The following is a 16,010-nucleotide window of genomic DNA, read 5'->3' on the forward strand; positions in this document are numbered from 1 at the left end:
TTCTTTTCAAAAAAAAATTCTTGGAACTTCTTAAAAAAAATAAAAATAAAGGATATAAATTTAGATAAAATCAGTAATAGTCCTTTACTAATGGAAAAGACTTAAATACCCTCACGTGGAACGCACGTGAGGGGGTTAACAGAGTCGAGTTGACGTCCGTCATCGAAAAGGATGAAACGTGATCATTTTTCGCTTATAAAGGATTGTCTTAGACAGTTTTAAAATTAAAGGACGAAACTAGACTTTTTGGGCAAACCATAAGGACGATCCGTGTTGATCACTCTTAAATAAACATTTTTATTAGAAGAAAACTAAAAAAACAGAAGAAAATGTGTCCGATCGCACCTCTCTTCCGTCCACTAACTTCTTGATGGAGGATTTTGACAGTCCACGAATGCACAACTTATGTTATAGTTAAGCTAGACAAGAAAGTAAATAAGAAGATAAACAACAAGAACAATGACAAGTTCAGTTGTAATAAATCTATGCAAGTATAATCATATTTATCATTGATTAAACGATGAATACATGGTCGATCTTACAAACTTGACTTACAAGAATACAAATGAACAAGGTAATTGCTAAGTCTAAACACACTACAAACTTAAACAATTACAAGTGACACACACTTTAAAGGTGACAAACACACTTGATACAAAGCGGCTGTGTTGCTTTATATAGAGGAAGAATTACAGCAACACAACCTTTCTTTGATGGTGATTGATGGTGGTTGTCGACGTCCCATTGGCTCCTTGTACATCCAGCAAGAGCCCTTGTCTTCTTTACCAAAACGGGTATGAGAGAGAAGACCCTAGTTATGGTCCCAACTTGTACCTTTTAACATATAAGGTATGTTACAGTTGGAAGAACCACCATGTGACTTGTCTTCATCTAGTTTGAAATATTCCCGCCTTGACCAACAATTTGGGCAGCATACAACCCGCTGAAGAGAGTCACTGGACTCGCTGACGACACACATCAGTGAGCAAGTCTTATCAGCGAATCCAAGACTCAACAGATTTTTTCTCGGAAGCTCGGGTAATGACGCCCACTGTGGATGGCGGCTAACTTGGAGCCAAAGGACGCTCCCAAGAAGTTCCTATACGCTTAGGTCTTAGGCCTTTCTTATCAAGTCGTGGACTCGCTTGTCAACCAGCCCATCCAAGTGGATGTTAATGCTATGAAGCTCGTCCATGTGGTCGTCTCCGACTCCCTCCGGAATTCGAAACCCATCAACGCCAAAGAGCTTACTAACAGCTAGAACAAAAAGAAACAAAAAATTTTTCAATTTTTTTTAAACTAACGGCTAGTGAGCCTTTTTTCCTAAAAATGTTTTTAAAATTTTTTTGAGCGACACCACCACACACAAACTATCGTTTCACGGTTTTACCCAAAGTATACTATCATCCAAACCAAAAATACATCATTCAACCTATTTCATACCATATCTCGACATAACGAAACAACCCTTGTCCGTGTCAATTAAACAACATATTCATGAAGCTACCCGAAAATCCATTGTCGGCATTCTCGTCATCTTAGTCAAAGCCAAACGAGCAATGTTTACACGTATATCGTCGTCTAATTGCTAGGGGTGAGCTTGCTTGAGGAATGGTCAAAAGAAGACTGATTGTGTTTGCTGACGGTTCCCTTCCGGTGATGGATGTCAGCCCACGGCCCAAATTATCAGAGCGAAGTATGTATTCAGATAACCTAAACCTATGTGTTTGACTGTTCAATCTGTGTGTTTGTATTTAGGCAACCTAAACCTGGTTTAGGTTTTTCGAGAACGGTGATGGAGTATGTTGATGTACCACAAGTACGATGTCTCATTCTTTAGTGGGGGTCAACCATTTTTGCTTGTTGCCCTTCTCCATTGTTGTGATCTTGAATCATACAACAAACAACTTCACTTGAAGATAATGAACTCCTAGCCCGATGCTATCATTCTTAAAATGCTATTCAAAACTTTGAGTAGGCTAGCTTTTTCTAGGTATGTCGTATTCTCGATTGATGTTGGGCAGGATTATTTTTTCTTATAAAATAATCGATCATGCCCTCGTACATCTTTTCCTAACCGAAGTTGTTTTTGGCATTATGCAACTAGTGCAAGCGAGAAAAAACACTATCTAATTAAGTTGTTTAAGAAGATTAGAGGTGTTGTACGTGATTGATGACAGGTTAATAATTAACTTAACCAGGAATGACATCTTTTGCAGGCCCTAAAGTTGTTGATCTCATTATGGGTTAAATTAAAATGAAGGCTATGAAAATATTGAGCATGCTTTATGACTTTTTTTTCAACTCCAAACTAATTTGATTCCTATATAGATCTTTAAAGTTTGTTGAATTGTATCACAAGGTACGGGACTATATATATGAATATATTTAGTTAGCAACTGGTATAAAGACTTTTGCTATATATATGCAATCTTAAGACCTGTATTGACCGTGCATAATATAATTGTAATTTATACAAAAATCCGGATGTTGGACTTTTAAGATATATAAAATATACAAAACTTTTATGCACGTTTAATACAAGATAGGGGTGTATTTACTAATTTCTTAAAATAAAAGGAAAGTATTTGAAATTAATATAATGTGGGGCGGTCACCTTACGATTATTCTCTATACAATTCATATATACTCTCATATCTTTAACACATCTCTATTTAAAACATTAAAATTCCGTATTGTAGGTTAAATAAGTTATTTAATTAGTTACCAATAAAGCGACGGTACGTGGTTTTGATTGTATTGGTATTTTGGCTGTAAAATTTGAGGTATGAATTCCATCTTGTATTAAATTATATGTGTCTCTGTTATTTATTATATACTGATTTATTCATTGTTAGAAAACTACTTGTGTAGACTGATTATTGTTATTTTATAAAAATCAGATATTTTATATATAAGTTATTAGACTAGATGAAAGTATTTAATACTGTAATCAAATATCCGTATGTATATATGATGAAAGAAAAAATTAAGTCTTCTTTGTATTTGAGAGTTCTGAAAGCTATCTAACTTTCTTCAATTCAGTCTTTATATGAACAAGTCTTAAAATTATTAATATCTTTGTATTAACAGATTAGTATGAATATATATGATACATATTAAGTATTTGTGCTAACAGATATTGTATTAACATAATAACATATTGGTATATATTTCGTGTGTGAATGAATGAAAAAACTTAGATGGGGCAGAAGATAAAGCAGGAGGTTACTAATGACTACATTTTCTCCACCCTGCAAAATCCGTCGCTTAAATATGAATGTCGAATTCCTGATGTGCTCGGGGGACTTCGCATGAGAGGATGTTTCCATGGCTGGTTGATTCTCTCTAACCATCCATACAATGATAGGTGGTCTCTTTATAATGTATCGGATTCCAGTGTCATTCATCTCCCATTACTGATGTTGCAAGCCGGATTTTGTCAAAAGATCAGAGAATGTTGTTTGTCGGCCCCTCCTAATGATCCCGATTCAATTATCTTGTTAACCATAACTAATAAGCCTACCTTTGTTTTTTGTTGTGCATCTCCTAAAAGAAATAATCCATGATGGTCCGAGATGTCATACTCTATCCAACTCAAGAAATTAACCTTAAACGGTAAACAACTACATAGCCTAACTTGTTGCAATGGTAAGATATATGCCTTAGATACAGACAATGGACTTGGTCCATTCCTCATACACGTTGATATTCAAGTTCCGGATAGACAAGTTGTGATAGAACTACTGCTATATGGGCCATGTCCGTCTCTTCCTTCCTATCGCTGTTTTGAGTGGCTTCATTTTCTGAAAGGATACGGTACAGAATTGTTCTACGTTGTAGTAGGTTTTCATGACAAACCTATGACAACATTTGGCGATGTGTACTTGTTTAAATCGGACGTGACAAGGCTAAATTTGAAAGCATTGGAAGACGTAAAAAGTTGGGACATGACTGGTAAGAGGTTGGATGATCTGCATGAAGACGACCACTTTGTGAACCTGGACATTGAAATGCTTTCGTGGGACGAAGTGCATGACCTTAAAGATGCCATCTTTTTTGTGGATCTCGGTCGTGACAACTCGATATTTTACAGCCCAGGAATTGCCTCAGAGTTGGGGGGTTTCATACACATTCGTGACAAAGTGGACAATGTAATACATTCATACCACGTCCACTATCAAACCCTCGTCCCATCTCCTATACCTTCTCCATCGTTGCTGCCAACAAGCCACTACATGTCAATACGTGAATGCAGGTATTGTTTTGATTAATTTGTGTTTATGTATCATGTGTCTCTTATTGCATGACAAAAATGTGTATTAAAATCATACGAGTAATTTGTTTGTAGGCTACAAGATGACCATGGAAAAGCCAAATCTACGGTTGATACTAAAAAAGAAGAGTATGGGATAGTGGTAAAATCTGTTACAAATGATCACCAGGCTGGATTTGATAAATCAGGTCTTTGTATCCCGTTTGATGTTTTGGCGAAGATAATGACAAAGTTTTGTGTTGGTGTGGAATACATGAACTTTCGTGCTACATGCAAACGTTGCCATCTTGCAGCACCTCAGATGCAATGGAGAAACAAAACAGCATTAAGCAGATTGCAGAGTTATTCAGTAGTTTCGCCCTGGCTGATGGTTGTTCACAAACATCGGGGGGTTATCACTTTTAAAGATCCAATGTTGGGTGACGACTACTATATGAAAAATCCGTAGATAATAGTTACTGATGAGACAATATATTGTTCCAAGTTTGGTTGGTTGTTGTTTGGAATGGGAGACCGCCGGACCCTAGTGTACACTATTCATTAATGATCTCTTGGAGCTTCCAGAGTTGGGTTCTCCTCTTGAAAGCCTATGGTTCTCAGCTCCGCCCACTTCTCCTAAATGCATGGTGGTTGGATTGGGGGATATAGTACGAAGTTGGCTAGTTCACATCCATCATGTAGCTGGACAATCAACTTGGCGTACTATTCATTTAGGTCCTAGACCACTTCTAACTTGGTCTTCAACATTATTATTTGGCCAAGATTTTTATGCCTTGTCTGACAAGCGAGACCTTCATGTTTACAAAAAGTTGGGTGAAAAAGACTCTTGTCGGATGGTTTTTGAAGCTACCCCAAAAAGTTGTAGTAGATCTAGAGCGCAATATTACTTGGTGAAATGTGATAATCAACATAATCTGTTGCTAGTCATCATGGGAAGGATTGGAGAACCGATTGAAATATTCGAACGGAATGAATCTACAAAAGAATGGGAGAATATAGATGGCATAGGAAAGCACACGATCTATATATGCGATGCAACTAATTATTGTGTATGCATCGAGGCCAAAATGCCAGAAATGGAGAACAAGATCTTCCTTCCACAAGTGTGCTCAGCAAACGGCAAGATAGTGTTCTATTCACTCGAAACACAAACGTTTCACACATTTAATGGCAAAAGGGTACAAGAGGATGTAACCGATATTTCTAATACTACCCATCTTTCAGCTCATGCATGGGTTGACCCAAGTTGGTCATAGCTTACTTATTGTTATTAACTTTTTTAAATTGTTGGATACCTTCAAATATTATTCTTTGAGTTTTTTTCAATTAGAAGAATTTCCGAAAGACATTATTATGAAATCTGAGCAACGTGTTTCTTCGTTTATACTAATTTCAAATATTCTTTGATTTTCTTTCAAGTACAAAATGGGAAAATAAAGAAAAGGCTGACAATTAAATACTATTCTTCACTTGATTAATAAGTCTAGCATCAAAGGTTCGGCCGGCTCGCTGTTTTCAGTACTGATGTATAAATTCTTGCTCATCTCCTTATTCATGATATATGCATCACACACACAATATTGTGAGACATATATATATATGCTTTTTTTTTGTTGGCCAAGGCGGGCAACATATATAGTACCTAAATAGCTAGGCAACCTACCAGTATATAATTAACCATTCGAGGTAATTTCAGACATTTTTAATTTTGTGCTGCATGGCTTGTTATGAATTTGGTTTTCATTTATTTCACAAAAAAATGAATTTTCTCTTAGGGGAACTGTTTGGTTCGCGGAATTCACGGAAATTTCTTAAGATGTGTCTCTGTATTCATTATGTATATTGATTGTTTTGGTATACAAAATGAGCCGCTTTCACGGAAATTTTCTCTCAGGGGAACTGCCGCTTAGATTCTTAATTAAAAACATGTTAGACTTTTGGATAAAGTTGTTTTGGTATATATATAGAGTCTTAAGATAATAAAATAAAATAATGCTACATATATATATATATATGACTGTACGTAGATGCCAACGCTAACCGGACAACAGCTAGGCGAAGCACCAAGATACAATCATCCATGTGGGCATCTACTTGATAGTACGTAACAGAATTGATCAAGTCTCATTTTAATTATGCATATATGCAAAAATTTACTTAATTTGATCTCTCCATTATTCCAATATTAATTGGTTATTTGGTTACCGGCCTCTTACTAGCTATATGCATAAATATATAAAAAGTTCATTCATACTAAATAAATACTCGATCCGTATTACGTTTTGAAATTAAGGCGGAAGAAGAGAAGAGTATATCAACATATGTGTCCCTCTGTATCGAGCATCAAGTAAAGGAGATTTGAAAGCTGCGAGAGCCATTCTCGAGGGTCATGAATATCTGGTACGGTATAGTATCACTGAAAAGAAGGAAACACCGCTTCATGTGGTAGCAGCGGTGAATAACTCTGAGTTTGTGAGGTATCTTGTGGGCATGATGAGTGAGGACGATTTGGAACTGCAGAATGAAGAGGGCAACAATGCCTTGTGTGTAGCAGCTATAACTGGAAACCGTATAACAGCCATGATTATGGTCCAGAAGAATTGTCAACTGCTTACAGTCCGTGGTAGTGGGAACATGATGCCACTATACCTCGCTGCGTATCACTATAGATATGATACAATGCTTTATCTTTATGAGCACTCTCAACGAATGTCAAGTCTTGGTTGGACGGATGACGACAGAAATAGTGTTTTTTTGAAGTGCATTGAGATTAATTGCTTCGGTACGTAATTAACTAATTAGTAGTATGGACGTTTTTTAGTAGCTAGGTAGCTTTATAAATAATTTTGCACTTTTGTTCAGTTTCATTTTCACATACAGAGTATATATATATATATGTTTTAGATATGGCACTGGGAATCCTGAATGACCGTGAAGAACTCCCTCAAGATAAGTATGTATGGAATGCGCTGCATGTGCTGGCTCAAAAGGCTCATGTGTTTCATCTAAAACCCTTATTTGAACGCTTATATCTTTATTGTAAGCATCCTTCAATTCATATATTAATTAATTGTACGTACACATTTATTAATTTATAATACGACTAAATAGTAGCTAGCTTTCGATCAGCTAGACATATATATCTAGCTAGTACGTACGTAGTGGTGTTTCTCATTAATTCGCTGCATGCAGACGCAGAACACGCAAATTTAGGGTATTATGCAACTGCAAGGGAAAGACGTGAAGCAGCCAGACACTTGCTACTGACTGAAAAGAGCAGTAAAGCAGCCACACAATTACTAAGGAGAATTTGGAAAAAAATTGTTAAAAAGAATAAGGATGAAATTGATATAATACTCCGAGGCCCCGTGGCTGAAATGGATACGTACCCTTGTCAAATACTGTTTGTTGCTGCAGAAACCGGAAACGCAAACTTTTTGTTTGAGCTTATCCGCGAATATCCTGATCTTATATGGAAGACAGATGATGCCGGACGAACCATCTTTCACATTGGTCTCAGTCGTCACCATCATGATATCTTCAATCTATTAGTTTATGAGATAGGAGCACCCAATAAGGATACAATAACTCGACTCAAAGATAAACATGGCAATACTTTGTTGCATTCAGTTTCAAGTAATACCAGGAAAAATCCGTATGAGCATCTGATGGGAGCCTCTGCTCAATTGCTGCATCAACAGGTCTGGTTCCAGGTACGTACGTACGTTTTTCATCCATATATATATGATCAACTACTATACCTTTTTTTTTTTTACAGTTTCAATGTGTTATGCTTGATTATATCATAACATCGATCCACTATACAGTAGTTAAAATTCTAGCTTTTATATATGTATCAACATAGTTAATTATATGTATCTTGTAGCGAGTACGGTTTATGCTGCCTCCTTTCTGTGGTCAACTGAAGAATGCAGCTGACCAAACTCCGTATGAAGTATTCAATCATAACCACAAAGATCTGATTGACAAAGCAGATAAATGGGTGAAAGAAACAAGCAATCAATCCATGTTGGTGGCCACACTTATAACCACTATTTCGTTTACAGCAGCTTTTACAATTCCCGGTGGATATAATCAAAACACTGGCTTTCCTATGTTTCTCCGAGATATACCCTTCACGGCATTTGTCATATTCGATGCCATTTCTTTTATCTCGTCTTCACTTTCAATCCTAATTTTCTTACCCATCAGCTTCTCTCGTTATTCTGAACATGGTAGCTTCCACACTAAATTTGCGATAGGTTTTCTAGCACTGTTATTTTCTATCACCACTTTGATGGCTGCTTTTAGTGCTAGTTTCTTCGTATTATACCATAACAAGCTGCCGATTATTATGAGCTCACTTGCTACTTTACCAATCATTATATTCTTTCTCATGGAAAGTAGGTCGTTTACGAGGGATGTGCTGACTATATCATTTGAGTTTATGACCCCTAGGTCGAAGAAACGGATGCCTTACAACTAGAAGGTTCTAAATGTTGTCACTGTGATTACTTTTAAAATCTTGAGTTCCAGTTAAAGGATTTCTTTAATCAAGGTCATTTATAAAGATGAGCTTGATGATGTCGATGCATGGTAATTTATTAAAAGTACGTTTATATGTATTGTTACTATCAATGCAACATATGTCTGTTATCAAACATTATGTTTACTTAATTGTCTGATTTATATATGAATTCGATAGTCTTTCTTGCTTGGTTGTTTTAAGAATTTGCAAATAGCTTCATAAGTACGTACTCAATAAAGTAACCTTGATGCTAGCTAGCTAGCTAGCTTGTTCTTTTCAATTGCATAGCTAGAGTTGTTGATTTAACACGTTCTTCCTTATTCCCTCCCACTATATATTGTCACTTATTTTGGTTAAAACACGGATTCAAATTCAGAGCAATATCATTATGAAGAATACCTATCGGTTCTAAAGGCCACAATATGTTTTAGATTATAGGCCTATCTGATCACAAATACCTGTTTTGTGGTCCAAACAAAAAAGTTCTCTATTATGAGGAACAAAACCGACTTTTTGAGGGTCTCCACCAGCTAATAGATGATGTGGAACCACTCATTGGCTAATAGATGATGTGGAACCACTCATTGCTTATGTAGGTGTACACTTGGACCACATAATACGCTATACATACGTATAAAGTAATTAAAAAGAAATAAATAAAACATATACTCAGTATTTTTATTTCCAGAACTTCAAAAATCAACGAACGGTTCATCCTCATGATTGTAATTTCATCATCAAAATATATACAAGTAACTTATATTAAATCTCCTTCCATCTATATCTACATCTTTATGACTTTTTCTATATCTATCAGTAAAATCTAAATCCAAAACACAATTACTAGATTGTGGAATTAAACTACTGTATTTCGTATTACACAAAAGAACAACATATATATCAAAGAAGACAAAACTATAAATCTAAATCAGATCCATAAATCCATATGTATCAAGAATCTGGTTGGTGTTGGAGTTTCTTTTCTTCTTTACACTATCTGTGGCGAAATTATGACCGGAAGTGTCGCCGGTGTTTATATCTGGATCTTATATGGAATTTCATATCGGAAATATCATCGTCGTTAGGCTGGGATCGATAAAAAGATGATGTTGGGTGATCAAGCAACATAGAGATCGATTGAAAAAAGCCATAAAGAATTTTTTCTTTTTGTAAAATTACATAGCAAATGCAAATAAATCGAAAGTGTATGTTCATGATTGGATCCAATTACTCAACCAACAAGTTGTGCCGCCACTCCTTATTGTATAGCAAAAATTAAGACGCTTAGAAACTACATTCATCGATCGTAGCGTCATACATTATTATGCATGACCCGTTGGACCCTTCCAAGTAGCTCGACGGCCTCAGGTGCAAGAAATCCAAAGGTATCAAATGCAAAAGGTATAAACACGTGTTGGTTGTCAAGACACGCCTTCTCGTGTTTGGTTACTTTGCATGAAGCAACTTTTAAATAACCAACACTAGCTAGGATTGTCTTCGAAAATGTTGACGACAAATTAGGCCCAAGGCAAAATGAAAATATAGGCCCTCAAAGTTATAAAATTTAGTCTTACCTTTATTATTTATCAATTATTACATATTCTCTTTACCAAACTTTTACTTGTTGTGCTATAAAATTTTTTTATCTAGGCTTTAAATAATGAATTTGGACCCTAGGCTTTTGCCCTCCTTGCCCCACCGCAAAGATGACCCTGATGGAAATAAATATATAAATATAATATATTGGGTGACTAAGCAAAGTCAATGACATGGTATATCCACATTAGCAATAATAAAAGGGAAAATGAATTTCAAAATAAAAGTTACATCAACCTAAACATAGACACTTTAAAGATGTTTTAGCTGGTTTTGTTCCTCACAATAGATAAATTTTTTGTTTGGACCCTAAAACAAATATTTGTGACAAGTTGAATTACTTTCTAATCAAATAACCTTAGATTATATAAACCCAATAACAACAAAACATTTTTAAGTTTTCTTTTTCATTCAAATATTTCATCAAACATTAGGTGTGTGGGTTGCACATTTAACAAAAATGTAAAAATCTGACTTTTGTTAACAGATCTGTGACATATAAAGGATGAAGATGTTGTTCATGACAAATTAATTTAATTATATATAGATGAAGGCTTATTTATCACCCATCTTAAAAATAATCCTTTTCAACCCGTTACCCGACTCATGTGACTTACTGATGTCTCAGTGTTGAGAAAATTACAACAGTCTCAAGCATATACATATATATATATATATCAAGTGAATGTGTGGGACAACACCATCCAACTTAATTGGATGAAAAACCTCTCACATTTTGATTTTTTATTCCATAAAAATCAAGGCCCATCATTTATTAATTAATATTAAAATATTATTATGTGAGGGGTTTTTTATCCAACTTAGTTGTGTGACAACTCCACACTCACTCTCTCTCTCTATATATATATATATATAGGTGGGTTATTTTAAAACCACCTCTTATTTTAAGACCAATTAGGACATGTATTTTTTGTAACTTACACACCACCATCATCATCTATTACGATATAGAAGACTTTTTTGTAAAAACACTAAGACTTTCCGGCGACGGGCCCACCGGAAAATCATGTGTAAGTTAACTTACACATGTATAAGTTACTTACACATGTGGCCGGAAAATCATGGTAGTGGTCGGAGATGATCATGGTGGTGTGTAAGTTACAAAAAACACATGTCCTAAAATTGGTCCTAATATAACTTGCACCTATATATATAGATATTGGAAAAGCTTCGTGTGAGAACCATTTGAAGTAGAAGCACCATGAGAACCTCTAAATTATAATTTGATGTTCATATGTGAATGATATATGTTAACAAATTTGTCACATATGAATAAATCAAATTATAATTAAAATCAGCTATGTTCATATGTGAATATTTCTTCAATGAACCTTCTCCGATATGGTTGATTGTAAGAAAAAAAATCATTTTTGTCAAATAAATGAATTTAATGTTTAGCACAATACCTTAAAAATTGAAAAAAAGAGTTAATTTCATATATATATATATACCCTTCTTAAACCACTAAATACCATATATATCAAAACCATTGTACATTATGTATTGAAAACTTATACTGGTAAATATAATTTTTAAAGAGTTCAAGAGGCGGAGATATGGGACTTTTCTTAAAAAAAAATTAATTTCCCAAACAATCTTTTGGACATTTGATTAGGATAGATACATTCATCCTTGATGATTAGATATGTCATTTGATCTTGGATTCGAACAAAAAGAAACTAGTCATTTATCTTTCTTTCATCAGAGAATTCTTTTATGGGTCTCGAATTCTGGATGTGACATTGGTTATTTCCAACGGTCATGCCCATTATCTTTAAACCCGTCTACAACATATACATATGGTCATTTCTAGATATAAAGTGTTCAGTAAACAAAGATAAGATAACAGAACTATCTGGTAGAGAAATTCGTTTTCACACAAAAACACGAATATATATTTATTTATTTATTACAAGTTCCAGCCCACATTAGGTAGTTACAAAACACTGACAGTGTACAAACAAATGAGAAGCTTAGAAAAACCAGGATTTGGTAAAAAGTAAAAAACAACCCTCATCAGGGTTGTCATGGCAGACTCGAAACAACAATCTACCATGCCCAAATCCCACAAAACAACCAAGCAACCACCTCTTTAAACCATCACCGTCTGTAACCTTATGAAAAACAGAACTAGACACGAACAAACATCACGGAAATAACACACCAACAGACGATAAACTTATAACGACGACTAGGACCTGTGCGAAAGGTTGTCTCCAAGAACCAGAACCAAGCATTGGGATTCTCAAGATGATATGGCTGACAAGAATAAGAGACCCCCAACAAGAGGCCAAAAGTTCTTGCAACAGTTTGGTGAAACTGTAAAAAAAGATATATCAGCCAAATCCCTTGGTAAAAAAAATGCTCCGAAGTGAGTCCAAGAAGACCCGATCACACAGACCTGTAAAAACCTGCAAAATTACCATAACCGACTCAAGAACTAAAGCATCACCGACTGACATATGATATTGTCAGTTAAACAAGGATATCACACTTATAGATTTGCGCTCCCAATTTACCAACTGCAGAACCACTGACTCCACAACATTGCATGAGGTTCAAACCGACGAGGGTTTCCCCCAGCTTCTTCAAGAAAGGTAGGCTCTTGTTTGACACCTGGCAGCCGGAAACTGATAGAACTTGTAGATTCAGTAGTTCAGCACAAGCCAAAGCTGCAATTGAGAAATCAGTGATTGCGGATTTTGAAACATCAAGTTCCCTAAGAAATAAGCAGTTCTGTGCAACAGTGACCACACTTGCATCAGTGATTGATCTGCAACCGTCAAGTTTCAACACCTCAAGTGTCCCACCATGAACCATAGAGATTTCTGAAACAGTCTTGTCAGTTAGGTTCACACAACCGCTGAGATCAATTTTGGTTAGGCCAGACTCACAGTTCTTGATGAGTGAACTGAACCCGTTATCTGTAATTCCTTGAAGCCCAGTCAACACAACATCCTGCAGCTGGGGACAGATGCGACCCAACAACGCCAAGCTAATGTTGCCAAATCCAGGGCAGTTAACAATGGATAAAGACTTCATGGAATTACATGGAGATAAACCCGAAGGAATTATCATAGGCAAATCCTTGATTCCTAAACATTTTGCCAATGAAAGAGCTTTTATATTACCACAATTCACAAGTAATCCGAAGATTCCAAGCTGTGTAACAGTGTTGCATTCTTCTAGCATTACAACCTCAACCGACTGAGTGGCTTTAGCAAACGACACAATACCCTTATCTGATAAAAAATCAGATTTTCGAACACAAAAGTGCTTCAGGTTTGGGCAGCCTTTGCCCAGTGCTTCAAGACCGAGATCGGTAACACCACTGCAGGCCACAATTACAATTGACCTCAACTTCTGTAAGCCTTGACCACTGCCCATAACCCAGAAACCCTTCTCGGTTACATTACGAAGATCATATAAACCTAAATCAGTCAACGCTAAACCATAGTGTCCAATAACAGCTAGAGACGCATCACTGATGTTTAAGCCATGGAGTCTCATTTTCATCAGGGAAGATGATGCCGATGCCACAACACTAGAAACCCCTTGATCACCAACCAACGGGCAGTTTTTTACTGAAATCGACTTTAAGTTAAGACAGCATTTGCCAATTGCTTGAAGACCTTCATTCCCGATGTTTGAGCAAGAATCTATTGATAGTGAAGACAAGTTAGGACAGTTGTCTGCGATAGCTACCAAAGACTTGTTGGTAAGTGCAGGGCAATGAGAAAGTTCAAGCTTTTCTAACAGGCGACACTCATTAGCAATTTCAGAAATGCCTTCATCTTTAATGGATGACAAATTCCATATCGTGAGAGACGTAAGGGAAGGACAACCACGAGCAACGGCTTTAAGTCCAAAATCTGTCACCTTGCTAGCATTATTTCCAAGTATAGAGAGTTCACCTAACCCACCACGGCTACCCGATCCAGCACTAATGGCAGCAAGTCTAATGTCAGTAGCTTTTTTCCCTTTTAAACACCTTGTAAGACACCCGCCACTTTTATCAAAATCTTCAGCCTTCTTTTGCTCATCCCTGCGAATTGTGCTTGCAAGCATAAGCCAGCGCTTTGAAACAGAAGCACACGCACTTTTGTCATGACCATCAGAAACACGTCTTAATATTTCGAAAAGGCATTCGTCGGGGAGAACATCAATGGTGGTTTGAGACTTCTTAAATAGCCCTTCGCAGAACACAAATGGCGCACTAACTCTAGACCTCTTGCGAGGTGGAAAGTATACATCTACATGAGGACCAAAAGACAAGAAGAGATTCAACTCTCCGGGATTTTGGTATTTCAGCATACCAGGATAAAGAACTTCTTCACCTATTAACAAAACACATAAGAAAACATAAGGTCAGTAAATTTAAAAAATTAAACTTTTTCAAACAAAGAAGAAAACACTAACGTCAGATCCACCGACTATTCACTTAATACCTACATACATAAGTATATTAGAACCATAAAAATTTTAAACCAAACACCCAACAAATCTCATGTTATCAAAGTTTTAACATCATGGTATACAAAAGTTTCTCTATTGTCAACTATAGCTTTGGAACTAATTGGGTAATCGGATAAGACATTTCTCTGTTCAGGTTACCTGCTAAAGACTAATCTTTGACCTACACGGCCTAAGTATGTACGATGTATCCCCATGACCTTCCAATAACCTTGAAATTTCAAAATCATACAACTTTATAACTATTCTAAATCAAAATCATACAGAATTTCAACTCAGGCTTAATATGTCGATCTATCTGATAATCGTAAAATGATCATGCAAGTCTTTATATATACCATAGATTTTCAAGAAACCTATATATAATCAATCAATCCTAAGATAAAATCCTTATAGATATACATCTAATTAAAGTATTAATCTACAAACCAGGTACAGAAACTATAAAAAAACAAATAAAAATCAATACTTTAGCAATAATAATAGCAAAAAATCAAGAATTAAAGAAAGATCAAAGATTCTTACCATATAGTTTCTGCATGAGTAATATTGAAGTAAATCGTATAGAAAACTGAAAACCCAATAAAACCCTCTTTGGATTGAGAGCAAAAACAAAGATCAGAATTAAACTGAAAAGAAACCCAGAAATGAAAAACAGGGCAAAAAAAAAATAAGGAAAGAAAATGGTTGTTTAATTGTATGTATAGAATTAGATTTATAATTATACACTCTTAGGTAAGAGAGAGAAATTGGTTCAATGAATCTACACCAAAAAATTTATTTTTATTACAACTTAAATAATATATTTTTTTTAAAAATCCACTAAGAAAGGTATTTTGGTGTTGTGTTCAATGTTTCTTTTTCTACTCCATTCATTTCCCTATCATGTACCCCACCGCCCACCCATCCCCTCAACTTGTGCGAAAAAATTTAGAAAACAATTGTAACTTTTTAAATCATTAATTGCAATTTGATGTAATTTAATGTGTTTTTGAATGTTTCATAATTGTCATGCTGTGTTTAGTTTAGACTATTTTATGAGAAAAAAAAATTTTAATCTTTTAAGCATTAGCTATTTTAAAAATTCTCTTATATCTATATAAACTAGATTATAAC

At 35.5% G+C, this 16,010-nt stretch overlaps 2 protein-coding genes across 2 annotated transcripts; one reads left to right on the forward strand and one right to left on the reverse strand.

The window, feature by feature from the left end:
* Positions 1–6,303: 6,303 nt before the first annotated feature.
* Positions 6,304–8,885, forward strand: LOC122583777. Its single transcript, XM_043756151.1, has 4 exons — positions 6,304–6,376; positions 6,570–7,058; positions 7,469–7,989; positions 8,163–8,885. The coding sequence occupies exons 1-4, from the start codon at positions 6,304–6,306 to the stop codon at positions 8,760–8,762; spliced, it is 1,683 nt and encodes a 560-aa protein (XP_043612086.1). The 3' UTR covers positions 8,763–8,885.
* Positions 8,886–12,292: 3,407 nt separating this feature from the next.
* On the reverse strand, positions 12,293–15,587 carry LOC122581144 (EIN3-binding F-box protein 1-like). The gene is made up of 2 exons (XM_043753308.1): positions 15,420–15,587; positions 12,293–14,758 (listed from the first exon to the last, which is right to left on the reverse strand). Exons 1-2 carry the CDS (start codon positions 15,433–15,435, stop codon positions 12,897–12,899), a joined length of 1,878 nt encoding a protein of 625 aa, XP_043609243.1. The 5' UTR covers positions 15,436–15,587; the 3' UTR covers positions 12,293–12,896.
* Positions 15,588–16,010: the final 423 nt, after the last annotated feature.

The sequence above is a fragment of the Erigeron canadensis genome, chromosome 9 (assembly GCF_010389155.1).
Source record: "Erigeron canadensis isolate Cc75 chromosome 9, C_canadensis_v1, whole genome shotgun sequence".
Taxonomy (NCBI): Eukaryota; Viridiplantae; Streptophyta; class Magnoliopsida; order Asterales; family Asteraceae; genus Erigeron; species Erigeron canadensis.